Raw genomic sequence first — 13,949 nt, forward strand, 5'->3', positions numbered from 1 at the left:
TTTTACATGTAACTGAATTATACCATTCAGTAAAGAGCTGTGACCCGTTAAATTTGGATGCTTTTGCTGTGTTACAGGTCTTTCATCTTTACAGTGAACAATATACCCAGTGGGCACATCCTAGTGATGGCAGTTGTTCTGCCAGTCAGACTGGAGCTATCTTCTAATGAGCTTGTATTGATACCACACGGCTTCTTGGTGAAAACATGCTTCAGGGGAACGGTTAGGTTGTATAACCATCAGAATTACTTTGTCAAATTTGCATGGCAACCAGTAAATGCAGGAAAAAGGATAGCATTTTCAATTCGTCCAGCTAAAGGTAAGAGTTTATTCTATTTGTTTGATTTTGACATTCATTTATTCATGTATTCAGGCATTAATCATATCTTGAGTGTGCACTTTATAAAGATGCCAGGAACACAGAAGTAAATTAGATATGGTCATGGGACAGTGGGACCTGCCTGCCTGCTTGTCTGCCTCCCTGCCTCCCTGCCTCCCTGCCTCCCTTCCTTCCTTCCTTCCTTCCTTCCTTCCCTCCTTCCTTCCTTCCTTCCTTCCTTCCGTCCTTCCCTCCCTCCCTCCCTACCATCTTCCCTTCCCCTTTCCTCTCCTTCCCTCTTTATTGCTAATTTAGGAATAGTCTTCATTTGGAATATAAGTACACAATACTTCAGATCACAGAGGATTCTTGGTTTGTAGAATTCTTGCCTTAGGTGTATTTTATTGTGAAAATCAGTCATTTCCAAAATCATGACTTTTATATAACTCTACCAGTGTTTGTAACAGGGAATGTTATAAACAAGCTTAAGTATTAATTTAAATTCACTTAATTTTAGTGCAGATATAGGTGGAGATGTTGACAAATTTAATAAGTGGAAGGAGAAGACTATCCCTTTCTTAAGACTAGAGATCATTGTTATAACCGTTTTTAATCTTTTTACTGATCTGGATAGATTTAGCATAATCCCAGATTATAATTTATTAAGCATTTGAGGTATCCTTCCATCAGTATTTACTGGATTGATTTGACCAAGCTCTTTTTTTGTTGTCATTATTAATACTGGAAATACTGGATTCTGCCTCAATCGAGAGAAAAGCTGAGTGGATGATCAGAGAAGAAAGAGAATATTTCTGCTGATTTCAGAGATACTAGATAAACCTTTTCCAGTTTTTTTTTGAACAGCTATCAGTTGTCATTATATTATCATCTGCATTCCAGCTGTAGGTTCTGATCAAGCACAGGCACTTGACCTTGTATTTCTCTATCCTGACCAAGGCTGAGTAGCTGGGCTTCCCCCTTGGGGCAGCCGTGGAAATGCCATGATGAAGCTTCATTTGTCATAAGTCGAATTACAATGTTATAAACTTCTCTGGTTTTTAGAACTCTGCTTTTTCAGAGGAGATTTTAGTATCTACTTTTCTTTGGGTTGCTCATAATACCTCTTACATTTTTTTCTAATCAAAGCACAAAAACATAAAGACATTTAATTCCATATACAATGTTTGGATGAGTAATACCATTAGCCTTTAAGTACTTTAAATTTTTTGAATGGTATCAAATGATAACAATACTCAAATCTATTTCGTATAGCATTGAGGGAAGTATGCATAATTTATATTATATACATAGATTTCTCTAATGTAATTCTCCTTTTGATGCTCAGAATAGTCATATGATAATTACTCAATTTTGTTTTTGCCTCATTGTGTAAATCTTTTCATTGAGTCATTTTTCTTATATCCCTTTTGTTATATTGTGTCGGGGAAGGAGAAATTTTTCTCTACCCTTCTCTGTTCTTCTGGTTGGTCTAAGAATTAAATTGACATGAAACAGATTAACAGGAGAAAATCAAACAAAAGTTTAGTAACATGTATCCATGAGAGAGACCCAGTAATAACTCTCCAGAATGGCAAAAATCCTAACCTCAAATACCGTCTTCAGCTAAAGACAAAAGAGGGTGTTGAGGGGTAGTGGTTTGGCGCCTTAGAGGGGAGGAAAGTAATTCACATGGAGCTGGAAAAGCAAATGTTTGGTAAACAAATGTTTGCTGGGCCAGGCAGAGACAGCGGAACACCGAGTGGACTCTGATGCCCAGGCCCAACTGAGCTTCCCCACCCCATCTCACCTAAATAGCCCATATTCTCTGCAGGTATCTCTGGTGATAGCTCTATTCTGGGAACTAGCCCTTTATATAAATCCTTTCAGGTAGTTAAGGGGGAGATCACAAGAAAAAAAACTTCTTGAATCTTCTGTTTCTTAAAAATAATAAGCTTGAATTAATCCTCATGCCAAAGAGATACATTTTAGGGTGGCAAATTTTGTTACCCTATACTTGGTTTTACATCCTGCATAATACATTTAAAAAAAAAATCTCTATGTTTTTGTAAACTAAAATGAGTAGTTTTAAGTTAAATTTCATGTTGTGATTGTTCTTTCTCTCTGAGGCAGGATACATTTTGGATGTGTATTTGGATAGTGGATACTGTAAGGGGAGGATGTAAGAATAGATTGAGATTTTCTAAGATAGAATTGATTTCTGATTTGACTTTCTTTAGATATTGTTCATGTTTCTGCTTGTTTTGTTACGTGTTCATCCTTGTTGTCTTTAACCATCCTGAATCCTTGAGCCTATTCAATCCTTAAACATGTCTTCAGTCAATTCATTCGCACTATCTTCCTCAATTCTCACTCCTTGGCCATTTGTAGTATGTGCCCTGCCAATCCAGCCTTGCTCAGTTCAGCCATCCAATTTATTTCCCCTGTCCCCCAATAGATATAATATTCCTAGAGAAAAATATATAGCCATGCTGGTTGAAGGGAAAATACTGACCTCAAGGTGACCCTTCCACATAGATCTGTAATCCTTGTGCTGCTCTCAGCTCTTTTCAGCAAGCTCAGGTGTCTTTATAGATAGCATGGACTCTCCTTTGTCAGTTACTTCCCATCAGTCTTCTCCAGACACCTCTTTTCCAGTACTGTTCGTTGACTTTTATACTTCCCCCAGGTTTTGTCCTCCTGCAGAGTTCCTGCTCTTCCTTTGGTCACACCTCAGATGCCTTGTCCTAATAATGAAGTTTCCTCCACTTTCTTGGGCTAATTTAGAACTCCTCCCTCAACCATTTTTACACTCCCATTATGTATTTGTTTTGTCATGTACAGTTATTTGTTTAAATCCATCTCCTGTTGTGATAGATGTTCTTACTTAGAAATCTCTTTTCCTCAGACTTTTTTTTTTTTTTAATCTGGAACACTTCATGAATTTGCATCATCCTTGTGTAGAGGCCATGCTTATCATCCCTGTATCGTTCCAATTTTAGTATATGTGCTGGCAAAGCGAGCACTGCCTCAGTCTTTCTTGCCAATGAGATATGGACAGAAATTATTTTAGCTCTATTTCCCCTCTGGTTGCCAGCACTGTTTGAAGTCCTTCTACTTATATTAGCTTGTTTAATCCCTACAGTGATTCTCTGAGCTAGGTGCAGTTGTTATATCCTCACTTTATGTATGAGAAAATTATGTTACAAAGGTTAAGTAAATTGTCCAAAGTCTCAGCTAGTACATATGAGAGCTGAAATTTGAACCAGGGAATCTGACCCTAGAATTTGTGCTCTTTTAACCTCTATGGTTTGGTATGTTTCCACACTGAGGAAGGCAACATGATAAGGAATGGAGGTGTGGGAAGCTAGGAGCATTGCTCCTTGGAGGCATTGGTTAGCCTCTTAAGGCAGTCCTGGAATACCTGCCCGTGGACTTCTGATTGCATAAGATAAATAAACACGTGTCTACCTAACTCACTGTAATAGGACTTTTTGTTACTTAAAGACAAATATAATCTTAATGGATCCACTTTAGACTATTAGCTCTTCCACAAGCAGTTTCTCTTCTTTTTATAAATTACTGTGCCAACCATAGTATTTGCATTCAAAAGTATTAATAATAGTATCTCACAGTGGGTGCTTTCTGGGCATCACATACTATGTTACTCCCTATACATGTGTTGTTATCTCCCTACGTGGCCACTGCAGAGCTAGGAGGTAGGAATTATATCTTTTTTGAGACTGGGGAAACTACCATTGTGTGAGAGGCAACCTGACTCAAGGCAAAGTTTGTGATGGTCACTCATCTCTCTGTTCAGTATCCTGGGCCTTTGAATCTCAGGTGATCCTCTCCTTGAGAAACAAACTTCTAAGTCATTCTTTCCATCAAGTATTATTTTCTTAGTCCAGAGGAGATGATGAATCTAAACAGGCAAAGCAGCTCACAGCAAATGTGCCTGATATCTCCTGGGATCTCAATATATTTGAGTTATAGAAATGTGTTTACTAATAGGTACATCAGAAGTTACATCTCTAGGGATATGAACATTAAAACAAACAAAAAAATGCCTCTGTTAATGGTAATTCTTTCCTCCAAAAATTGAATGAGTGTTGTTAAGTAAGTATTTCTGAGTGTTGGGAAACATGTTGGGAGGGGGGTACGTGTGATCAGGGATCACAAATGGTTTTCTACCATCCATGTGTAAAGCCAACTCTAATCTTAAAGTATTCACTTCATTGATAAATATCAATTTTTTTGCTAAATATTGGCATATTTTTTGTTGACTATTTTGATCTGCCTATTAAAATTGGAAGATAAGGTATGCATTTTAGATTTTAATCAAATTTTCTGGATTTATACTCAATTGTTAACCTCTCATTTAGTGTTTTTCTATATCTTGAGTTTAAATAATCTGTTATATAAGGTTAGCACATTTTTATGCCAGTTCTTATTTTGGATATTAAAAAAATAAATGTAATTAATATGTGGTAAAGTTCTCATTCTCTCTGAATCCTCTGTAGGCACTGTTGAACCACATTCCTCACTGGAGTGTGAAGTAACATGGCAGCCGGATTTTGATTCGCCAGAAAAGGGAGAGTTTCTTCTTCACATCGATGAAGGAAACACGCTGACACTGAAATGTTTTGCACGTGTAATGATTTCACTTAAATACGATTTCTGTTTTGTGGGCTCTAAACTGGTTGGGTATACATATGTGTATATAGTTGGGTATATATAGTATGTTAGTAAAAACTGATTTTGCATGCAGTACTTAGTTAACTAAATTATTTTAGCATCTTCTTGCAGCCACTTCTCTACCATAAATGAAGACTTTGCTAAAAAATGGGTTATTTAAAATTAACTCAGAAATCCAAAGCTTTTGTGCCAACAATACTAGATTGTTATTAGAACCTTTATAAATATATACCACCATGGGAGCCACTTGAAATTAACTTATGTCATTAATAAATGCCAAAGGAAAATAGAGAAAATTATAGTTTTGCTCTACTACCTATTTAGTATTCTAGTTATAATTAATAATTCAGTATGAAATGGATCATGTGATTCACATAGCAAGAAAATATGGAAAATTCTTATAGAATATACTTCTTGTAATAAAAATGTAAGTAAAATGAAGGCTGCAATATGTAATGTTAACTTTCTTTCTGTGGTAGAGCCCAGAAGGCCTTAACTTCATGGCTCTTAATCACCAAGGATCCACTTTACTTGTGTGCCAAATTCTCCTCCCAGTGTTCTTAGTAATTTAGCACAACCCAATACTCTTTTACTAAATCCCATTTCTGTCTCCAGGCCATGATCACATTCTTACGTATTTCAGCTATGAAGGCACTTATAGCCTTAAGGTGTAAGAGATTCATCCACTTTAATGATGGCTAGTGGCAGTCAGAAATTAGTAGTGTCTTTCCTCTGCTCCAGGCTTGAAATAAGCTGGGTCCTAGTGCTTTCACTGTGTTTAAATCACTTCCTATTCTTTTTTAAACTTTCTGTTGAAGTATAGTATATATACAGAAAGGTGCACATATTATAAAGTATGTATCACTCAGTTACTCTTTGTAAACTGGTAACGCCTTTGTAACTCACACCCAGATAAACCAGATCAAGAAACAGAACATGACTAGCATCACAACAGAAACTCCCTGCTACGCCACACTTCCAGTCACTAAGTGTCCCTCCCAAGGTCATTACAAGTTAGGTGAACTGTGAAGTGTTACGCTTAAGAAAGTAAAGATGGAGGAACATGAAATGATTCAATAAAATGTTCATTTAAGGTTTGTCATTAGATGTGAAGGACTTACTGGACCATTTCATCTCCTGTTAGCCTTGTTTGAAAGTTTATTGTTCCGATTACTCCAATCATATTCTTCAAATAATTATAAGAATGTAGTAAAATCTCCTAATACAATAAGAAATAATGTGTATTAGATAAAGACAATAGGGTCTGTTCTAACGAGCACTGAATGAGGAGTTAGAAATCTTGGATTCTAGTTCCCCATGGTTACTGTTTGCTCTCCTGTAAAATGGGAGAGGTGGATAATATCAATATTTCCAAAAAGTGTTCTGTGAACTGGTTTGTGTAGGACAAGGTGAGAGAGTCCTGTGGCGAAGTAACTCAGTGAGTCCCAGTGAATGACCTCCCCATTCTCAGAGAAGCAGAGTGTACATTATCAGCATATTAAGCCCTATAAGAAGACTTTTGGCACCTGATTTCCCATACTTCTGTGACCTTTGAACTTTTTCCTTTTGTGTTAACATTTAGTAACATGCTGTATGTAGTGGGGCAGGTGATCTCTCACATCCCCTTCAGTGATTAATCTCCATAATTCTCAGTCCTGGTTCTACTTGCTCCTTAGAGTTCTCTTACTACCCCTGCCTTCTTCAGTTGAGGAGGACATTTTAAATATTCCATTCTCTTTTCCTTTCTCTTAAGCACACATAAACTCTGATAACACTTTGTATTTTAGAAATTTCTGTGAAGCTGAAAAAATCTGAGTTATCTGGTAGAGGATAAAAACGTGTTTACTGTTGATCCAATTTTATTTTCTCTTTCTTCCTCTTGTTACTAGCTTGGTCATACCAAGGTCAGATTTTTAGAAACAAGCTTATCCTTCAGTAATAGCCCTCAAGGGTTAACAACTTGGAGGAAAGCCACTCTTCACAATGTAGGACCAAACCATGCTTATTTCAAGGTAAGGTAGAGTCTTGGAATCTTATTTGGATCAGACCACATAATTTAAATTAATTTTTTATGATTACTATGCCGTGAATACTTTAGTCTTTATAGATTGACTAATGCTAATATTTAGGTATTTCATATGAGATTTATTTGAGTACACTTCATCTACTTTGTCCTTTTAATGTCCCATAAAATCTGTTTCTCTCTCTTCCTCAGTCTCTCCCTTTCTTCTCCTCTTACCCCCTTTTTCTTTCTGTCTCTTATTTTGTTTTATTGGGAAAAAAGATAGGTGATTTTAAAAAACCAACATTAGAAAATACACATTGTTGATGTTACATTCCATATTTAATTACATGCTTTTCCTTTTTTCCTCACTTTAACTCTATCATCAGGAATGTTATGGTAGCAACTGGGATCTAGATCCAGACCATTCTAAAAATACTCTATTTATCGTTGTTGCTCCTGATTTAAATTGTGGGCTGAGTGGTGTTTAAAGTGATGAAAGAGTTTTTTTTTTTTTTCTTAAACCAAGAAACATGTTAAGATTTCCCAAATAGTGACAGTAGAGGTTAGCATTTGAGATCTTTCATTCAAGCTTTATATTTACATGTTTTCTCCTGCCGAAAGGAGGATACTCATTTCTCCTCTGTTGTGTCAGGATTAGTTCTGTAGTCTTTTACCTTATCCCCCAGAATATCTTAACCAATTTCTCTTTAAATTATTCTGACTTAAAGCATAGTAGATAAGCCTAAATTGGCCTGTGACAAACCACACCATAACTCTTTTGGTAAGTCACTTTTTTGAAAGTCAAAACGATACCTTAGACATTAGGCTATAAAGAAAGTAATAAAGAAGAGGAGGTTACTTTATTATTTTGCCTCCCTACTAACTTTGCTTTCAGTTTTTTAAGATCAGGGAAGAGGCAAACTATCAAAATAGTATATAGAATTTTGGCATCTCTCTAATGGATATATCTCATCCTTTCCTTATAAGTTTTGCAAAGTCTTGAAAACACTTCATATGTTAAACTTCATCATCCTATTTCAATGGAAGATGCCGCTACTAAAAATTTTGTTTCTTGGGTTTGGGGCACAAATTCTTGTTGAAATTGAAACCATTTGTCTGGTGGTTAAAAATCTGTTGCAAACTCATCTCATGCCCAGTGCCTACAGGTCTGCTCTCTAGGTAGTGGTTTGGAGGCTGTCCTGTGAAAGCTTTGATACAGTAACTTTAAAGGATAGTGTAGCATTTCTGCAAATTTTTGATTACAGATTTGTGACCAGAGTCTTTTGTCTACAATTAATATTATTCCATCACAAGGAATAATCCCATTGGGAGGGCTAACTGTTCTCAATATCTCCTGTACATCTACGGTGGCAGAAAAATTTGATACAAGAGCAAAGGTATGTTGATACATATGTGTGTTCTCACCTTATATGTGTCTATGTGGATTTGTTTGGTTAAGATATTTATATATAGTGGATATAATGCTATAAAATGTTATATACATGTTTATTCTTAGCTTATTTTAGTAATTTCTTCTAATGGGAATGGGTTTTAATGCCATGATACTAAAGAGTAATTTTTAAAATTTGTTATTTTTCTATTCTAAATTTCTAATTGAGTTAGCTCTAAAGAGGTGCAGTTTTTAGAGATCTAAAAAATAAGGAACCTTACCTATACCATCTATTGTAAAAATTCTTAGCACAGCTTGGCAAGAGGATCTGTGGAACATATTTCTAGTGTAAGGTTGGTAATGGAAAGTTCTAGTAAGTTAAAATGGATATCTTTACATTAATATGAGGCATTTTTCACATGAACTTGGAATGATATTTAGCATCTCTAACTTGTGACAAGTCCTCACTAGTTACAGAGCAAACAATGTTTTTTTCCTTAGAATTAATTAGATACATTAGGAAAAAACAATCGTTTTGGAATGATAATTTTAAATAGCTTTAATAACTGTATGAATTGCAGGCAAATTTATATATTAGGTTAACATCTATATTTTGTGGCACACGTAAGATATTTTACCTATTTTATGTTCTGGGAATTATGTAAATGGAAAGATACTACCTTGATTTTAGGGGCTTCTCTAAGTATTCATTAAACACAATAAATAAAACCTGTAAGGCCAGTCTATAATAAATTCTATTTATTATAAACTCATGGAATGGAATACCTTTTTTCATATATATATATATTTTTTTTTATTGAAGTATATTCACTTTACAATGTGTCAATTTCTGATGTACTGCATAATGCTTCATTCATACATGAACATACATATATTTGTTTTCATATCCTTTTTCACCATAAGTTACTACAAGATATTGAATACAGTTCCCTGTCCTATACAGTATGAACTTGTTGTTTATCTATTTTATATATATAAGTTAGTATCTGCAAATCTCGAACTCCCAATTTATCCCTTCCCACCCCCTCCCCCCTGGTAACTATAAGTCTGTTTTCTATGTCTGTGAATCTGTTTCTGTTTTGTAAATAAGTTTGTTCGTCTTTTTTGGTTTTTTTTAGATTCCATTCCACATGTAAGTGATACCATATGGTATTTTTCTTTCTCTTTCTGGCTTACTTCACTTAATCTTAAATCTCAGGATCAACTGTATGCATTTGCTCACATTAAAAAATAATATGTACACTGTCATAAGATCAAAATGATGAATAGCTTTAGATGTATCCCCCATTTTATCCTTCCATTTTCCATAACCATTAATTCTTAAATAATATGTAGCCAAATGTAATAAGTACTGATTTGCCTGACCCCGAAATAAACCACCTCGTATCTCACTTTTATAAAGAAATATCTATTGAAAGATGTTTATAAATTATATATTGTGGTATGCAGCCTGAGATTTGGGCACAATTTTTTTACATGCTATTCTGGAAAAACTAAAAAAATACGGCCACTAAAATATAGATTTTACTAAAAGATGACATGCTGTATCTTAGAGGATTATGCTGTTTTTTACAAAGCTTACCTTTTTTAAAATTTTAATTTAAGTATAGTTGATTTACAATGTTGTGGTAGTTTTTGCTGTATAGCAGAGTGATTCAGTTACATGTATATATTCTTTTTCATGTTCTTTCCATTATGGTTTATTACAGGATATTGAATATAATTCCCTGTGCTATATACAGTAAAACCTTGTTGTTTATGTATAGTACTTGATATCTTCTAATCTCAAACTCCTAATTTACCCCTACCCCACCCCTTTCTCCTGTGTTAACCATAAGTTTGTTTTTTATGTCTGTGAGTCTGTTTTTGTGTTGTAAATAAGTTCATTTGTATCATATTCTAGATTCCACATGTAAGTGATATCATATGATATTTGTCTTTCTCTGTCTGACTTACTTCGCTTAGTATGATAATCTCTAGGTCCATCTATGTTGCTGCAAATGGCATTATTTCATTCTTTCTCTCTGGCTGAGTGGTATTCCACTATATAAATATACCACAACTTCTTTATCCAGTCATCTGTTGATGGACATTAGGGCTGTTTCCATGTCTTGGCTATTGTAAATAGTGCTGCTATGAACATTGGGGTGCAAGTGTCTTTTTGAAGTACGGTTCCTTCTAGATATATGTCCAGGAGGAGGATTACTGTATCATATAGTAAGTCTATTTTTAGTTTATTGAGGAATCTCCATACTGTTTTCCGTAACAGGTGTACCAGTTCACATTCCTACCAACAGTGTAGGAAGGTTCCCTTTTCTCCACACCCTCTCCAGATTTGTTATTTGTAGACATTTTAATAATGGCTATTCTGACTGGTGTGAGGTGATACCTCACTGTTATTTTGATTTTCATTTCTCCGATAATTAGCAAAGTTGAGAATGTTTTCATGTGCCTTTTGGCCATTTGTGTATTTTTTTTTTTTTGAGAAATGTCTGGTTAGATCTTCTGCCCATTTTTTGGTCAGGTTTTGTTTTGTTATTGTTGTTATTGTCCTATATGAGCTGTTTGTACATTTTGGAAATTAAGCCCTTGTTGGTCGCATTATTTGTAAATATTTTTTCCCTGTCCATAAGTTGTCTTCGTTTTGCCTAAGGTTTCCTTTGCTGTGTAAAAGCTTATAAGTTTGATTAGGTCATTTGTTTCTTTTTGCTTTTGTTTCTGTTGCCTTGGGAGACTAACCTAAGAAAAAATTGCTACGGTTTATGTCAGAGAATGTTTTGCCTATGTTCTCTTCTAGAGTTTTATGATATCATGTCTTATATTTAAGTCTTTAAAAGCTTACCTTTTTAACAGTATAATATAATGAGATTCATCTCATTAATCCATTCAACACACACTTACTGGTCACCCGTTATGTGTTAGTCTCTTGTCTAGATACTAGGGATGGAAAATTGAACAAGATAACTAGGGTCCTTGATCTCTCGGAGCTTACAGTCTGGTGGGGGATACAAACAAGTTAAAAGAAAAGTAAAATATTGTGTAATAAGTACTCTGATAGAGTAAGGCAACAGGCTAAGGGCGTACCCAGGAGAGGTTTACAACCCATGCTGAAAGGGTCAGGGGCAGTTTCCTAGGGGAAGATACATCTAAAGACACCTGAAGTTAAGAAGCCAAAGGAAAGGGATAGTAGTGGGGTGGAGGAGGAAGGAGGAAAGAGTATTGAAGGAAGCAGACATCGAATGTGTTCATGCATGGAGGAAGAAAGATACGCACAACTTAGTGTAGCATGATTAGATTATAGATCAAATTGATGATAGCGGGAAAAAAATCTATTTAGAGACTTGTGTAAGTTTTAGGTCATACAGGTCCTTATAAACAATGTTAGGAAGTCTAAATTTCATCTTAAGAGCTAGGAGTTTTAAGCATGGAGATTTCACAATCAGATTTACTTTTTCAGACATCACTTTGGACATAGAGCAGTGTTAAACTGGGGCTAGTGCAGTTACTAGTCTGGTGAAGATGTCCAGACAAGAGTTGATGGTGTTCTCTTTTAGGAAGTAGGATTCTAGACAAATTCTAGTCAAATTTAAGAGATGAATACTTAAAGCTTGATAATTGAAAAGAGGTCACATACAAATAAAAGAGGTAAGTCAAGAGTGAGACAGGTAGTGGCAACATTCAGTTAGAAGGAGATTAGAGGATGAGTAGCAGATTTTGGAGGGCAATCATGAGTTTGAGGCAATTTTTGGATCTCCATATAGAGATGTCTAGTAAAGAGGCCATCACATATACATATATATGTGTGTGTGTATACGTGTGTGTGTGTGTGTGTGTGTGTGTGTATATATATATATATATATATGTATGTCTGAAGGCTAAGGATTAATCCTAGAGATGGTAGAGATCATTTCTGTTACCCCTGTAATGACCAAGATGAGTGTAAGTGGATCAAATATATTGGTGAGAATAATAAACTTTGGAAGAAGTTGAATAATAAGGGAGAAAATGAAGACATGTGAATTGGAGATGATCTGGAAAACATCACAGACTTCGAAGTCCCTATAATGTGTGACCTCCCAGAAAATGAGTAAGAAAGCAGAGATGAGAGAGGGTTGTGAGACAGATGGATGGGTGAATGTATGATTTCAGAGGCTGTGCATTTGTGAAGGGTGATTCTGTCCAGGGTATTACTTAAGTCTCCAGAGATAAAAGGCCAAGGGAGCAATGAGCAAGGGTAGTGAGTTACGACAGCCAGGAATCTTCAGTGACTGATGAACATTGAGAGGTGAATAAAAGGTAGCCATGAGGGACTGAAGCACATATCAATTTGTAATTCTTCTGAATCGTTAAATTATGCGTCCTATTTTAGTCAAGTATTTTGTTTATGTACTATATATTCTGTATAAAATATAGAAATATTACAGTATTATGAATTTAGCAGTTTGGATACTAAGCCTGTCTAGATGGCCCATTGCTTTCCCCAATAATTCTGAAAATATGGTATCATGTGGTGTCTTTGCCTTTAAACAATGTCGCTGATTCTGTCCAGAGAGTGAAATACACTCATATTTATTTCTTAGATATACTATACATTTAGATTTGAATTTAGAGGTTGACTCCTTCCTATTTTTATACAGGCAGGGCTTTCAGGGAATATTATTTTTGTGCTTCTGAGATTTTGACTAGACAGTCATATGTTCAGATAACCTACAGTTCTTATTGCAGGAATTATACAACTAAATTCCTCTTTCACTGTCTTAATTTTCTTGGAAGAGGTTCAGTGTTCAGACAGTCGTTCAAGTGTAGCCACTTCTGCTTTCAAGTTTTGTGACCTCAAGAAAGAGATGAAATACTTGGCCTCTCTAAGTCTCAATTTTCCTCCTTTGAAAATTAGGGTATTAATAGAATACTGAGAATTAAATAAGAAATAATGTATTTAGCACTATACTTGGCCCATATACTCTGCAATTTTTAGCTGCTCTCATTAGAATTATGCTTGTTGTGGATATTAGCATCTTTCTGTGGGAAGAAGTATGTTTGCTTTCAGTTTCTTGTTTGGTTTAATTTTGAGTAATCCATTGGAATTAGGCAAATAGAAAAAGATCGCTCAGAGTTTGAGGCAGTAATACTGAGTCAAATGGGTCGAACTCCTCACTCAGATTTACAAGCTGTTGGCTAGTCCCATTTGTGGTGGAGGTTTTTAGGAGTTGAACATTTGCTCCTCTTAGGAATATCAATTCTGTACCACAACAAATGGTATGACAGCTACTCAAATAAACGTGATATTTATAATATGTTATAATTACTTAAATTATAAAATGTATAAATGCCAGGTAGTACTTCAGCAATATACGATTATATTTTGGTGTGGTTTCCACAGAGTTTTGTATTTCTCCTAAATAGGTTGCTATTCGCCATGGAAATGACATAGACCTTAGGATTGGGGGGTCTGTTGAGATTGCTGATGTCGAAATCAGTCCGGTGAGTATGTTACCTGTTTGTATAATCAATTTGTGAGT

General features: G+C 35.3%; 1 protein-coding gene and 1 non-coding gene across 2 annotated transcripts in view; one reads left to right on the top strand and one right to left on the bottom strand.

The window, feature by feature from the left end:
* The window catches only part of CFAP47 (cilia and flagella associated protein 47), a 423,400-nt gene that overhangs the window by 40,010 nt on the left and 369,441 nt on the right, over positions 1–13,949 (top strand). The window contains exons 15-19 of the mRNA XM_074358969.1: positions 78–319; positions 4,840–4,970; positions 6,904–7,026; positions 8,285–8,416; positions 13,834–13,911. Of these exons, the coding sequence (XP_074215070.1) occupies positions 78–319; positions 4,840–4,970; positions 6,904–7,026; positions 8,285–8,416; positions 13,834–13,911 (706 nt within the window). The remainder of the gene's footprint in view (positions 1–77; positions 320–4,839; positions 4,971–6,903; positions 7,027–8,284; positions 8,417–13,833; positions 13,912–13,949) is intronic.
* On the bottom strand, positions 3,238–3,342 carry LOC123613153 (U6 spliceosomal RNA). The gene has a single exon (XR_006720508.1). It is a non-coding gene; the product is annotated as a U6 spliceosomal RNA (small nuclear RNA).

Source organism: Camelus bactrianus, chromosome X (genome assembly GCF_048773025.1).
Source record: "Camelus bactrianus isolate YW-2024 breed Bactrian camel chromosome X, ASM4877302v1, whole genome shotgun sequence".
In the NCBI taxonomy this organism is placed as follows: Eukaryota; Metazoa; Chordata; class Mammalia; order Artiodactyla; family Camelidae; genus Camelus; species Camelus bactrianus.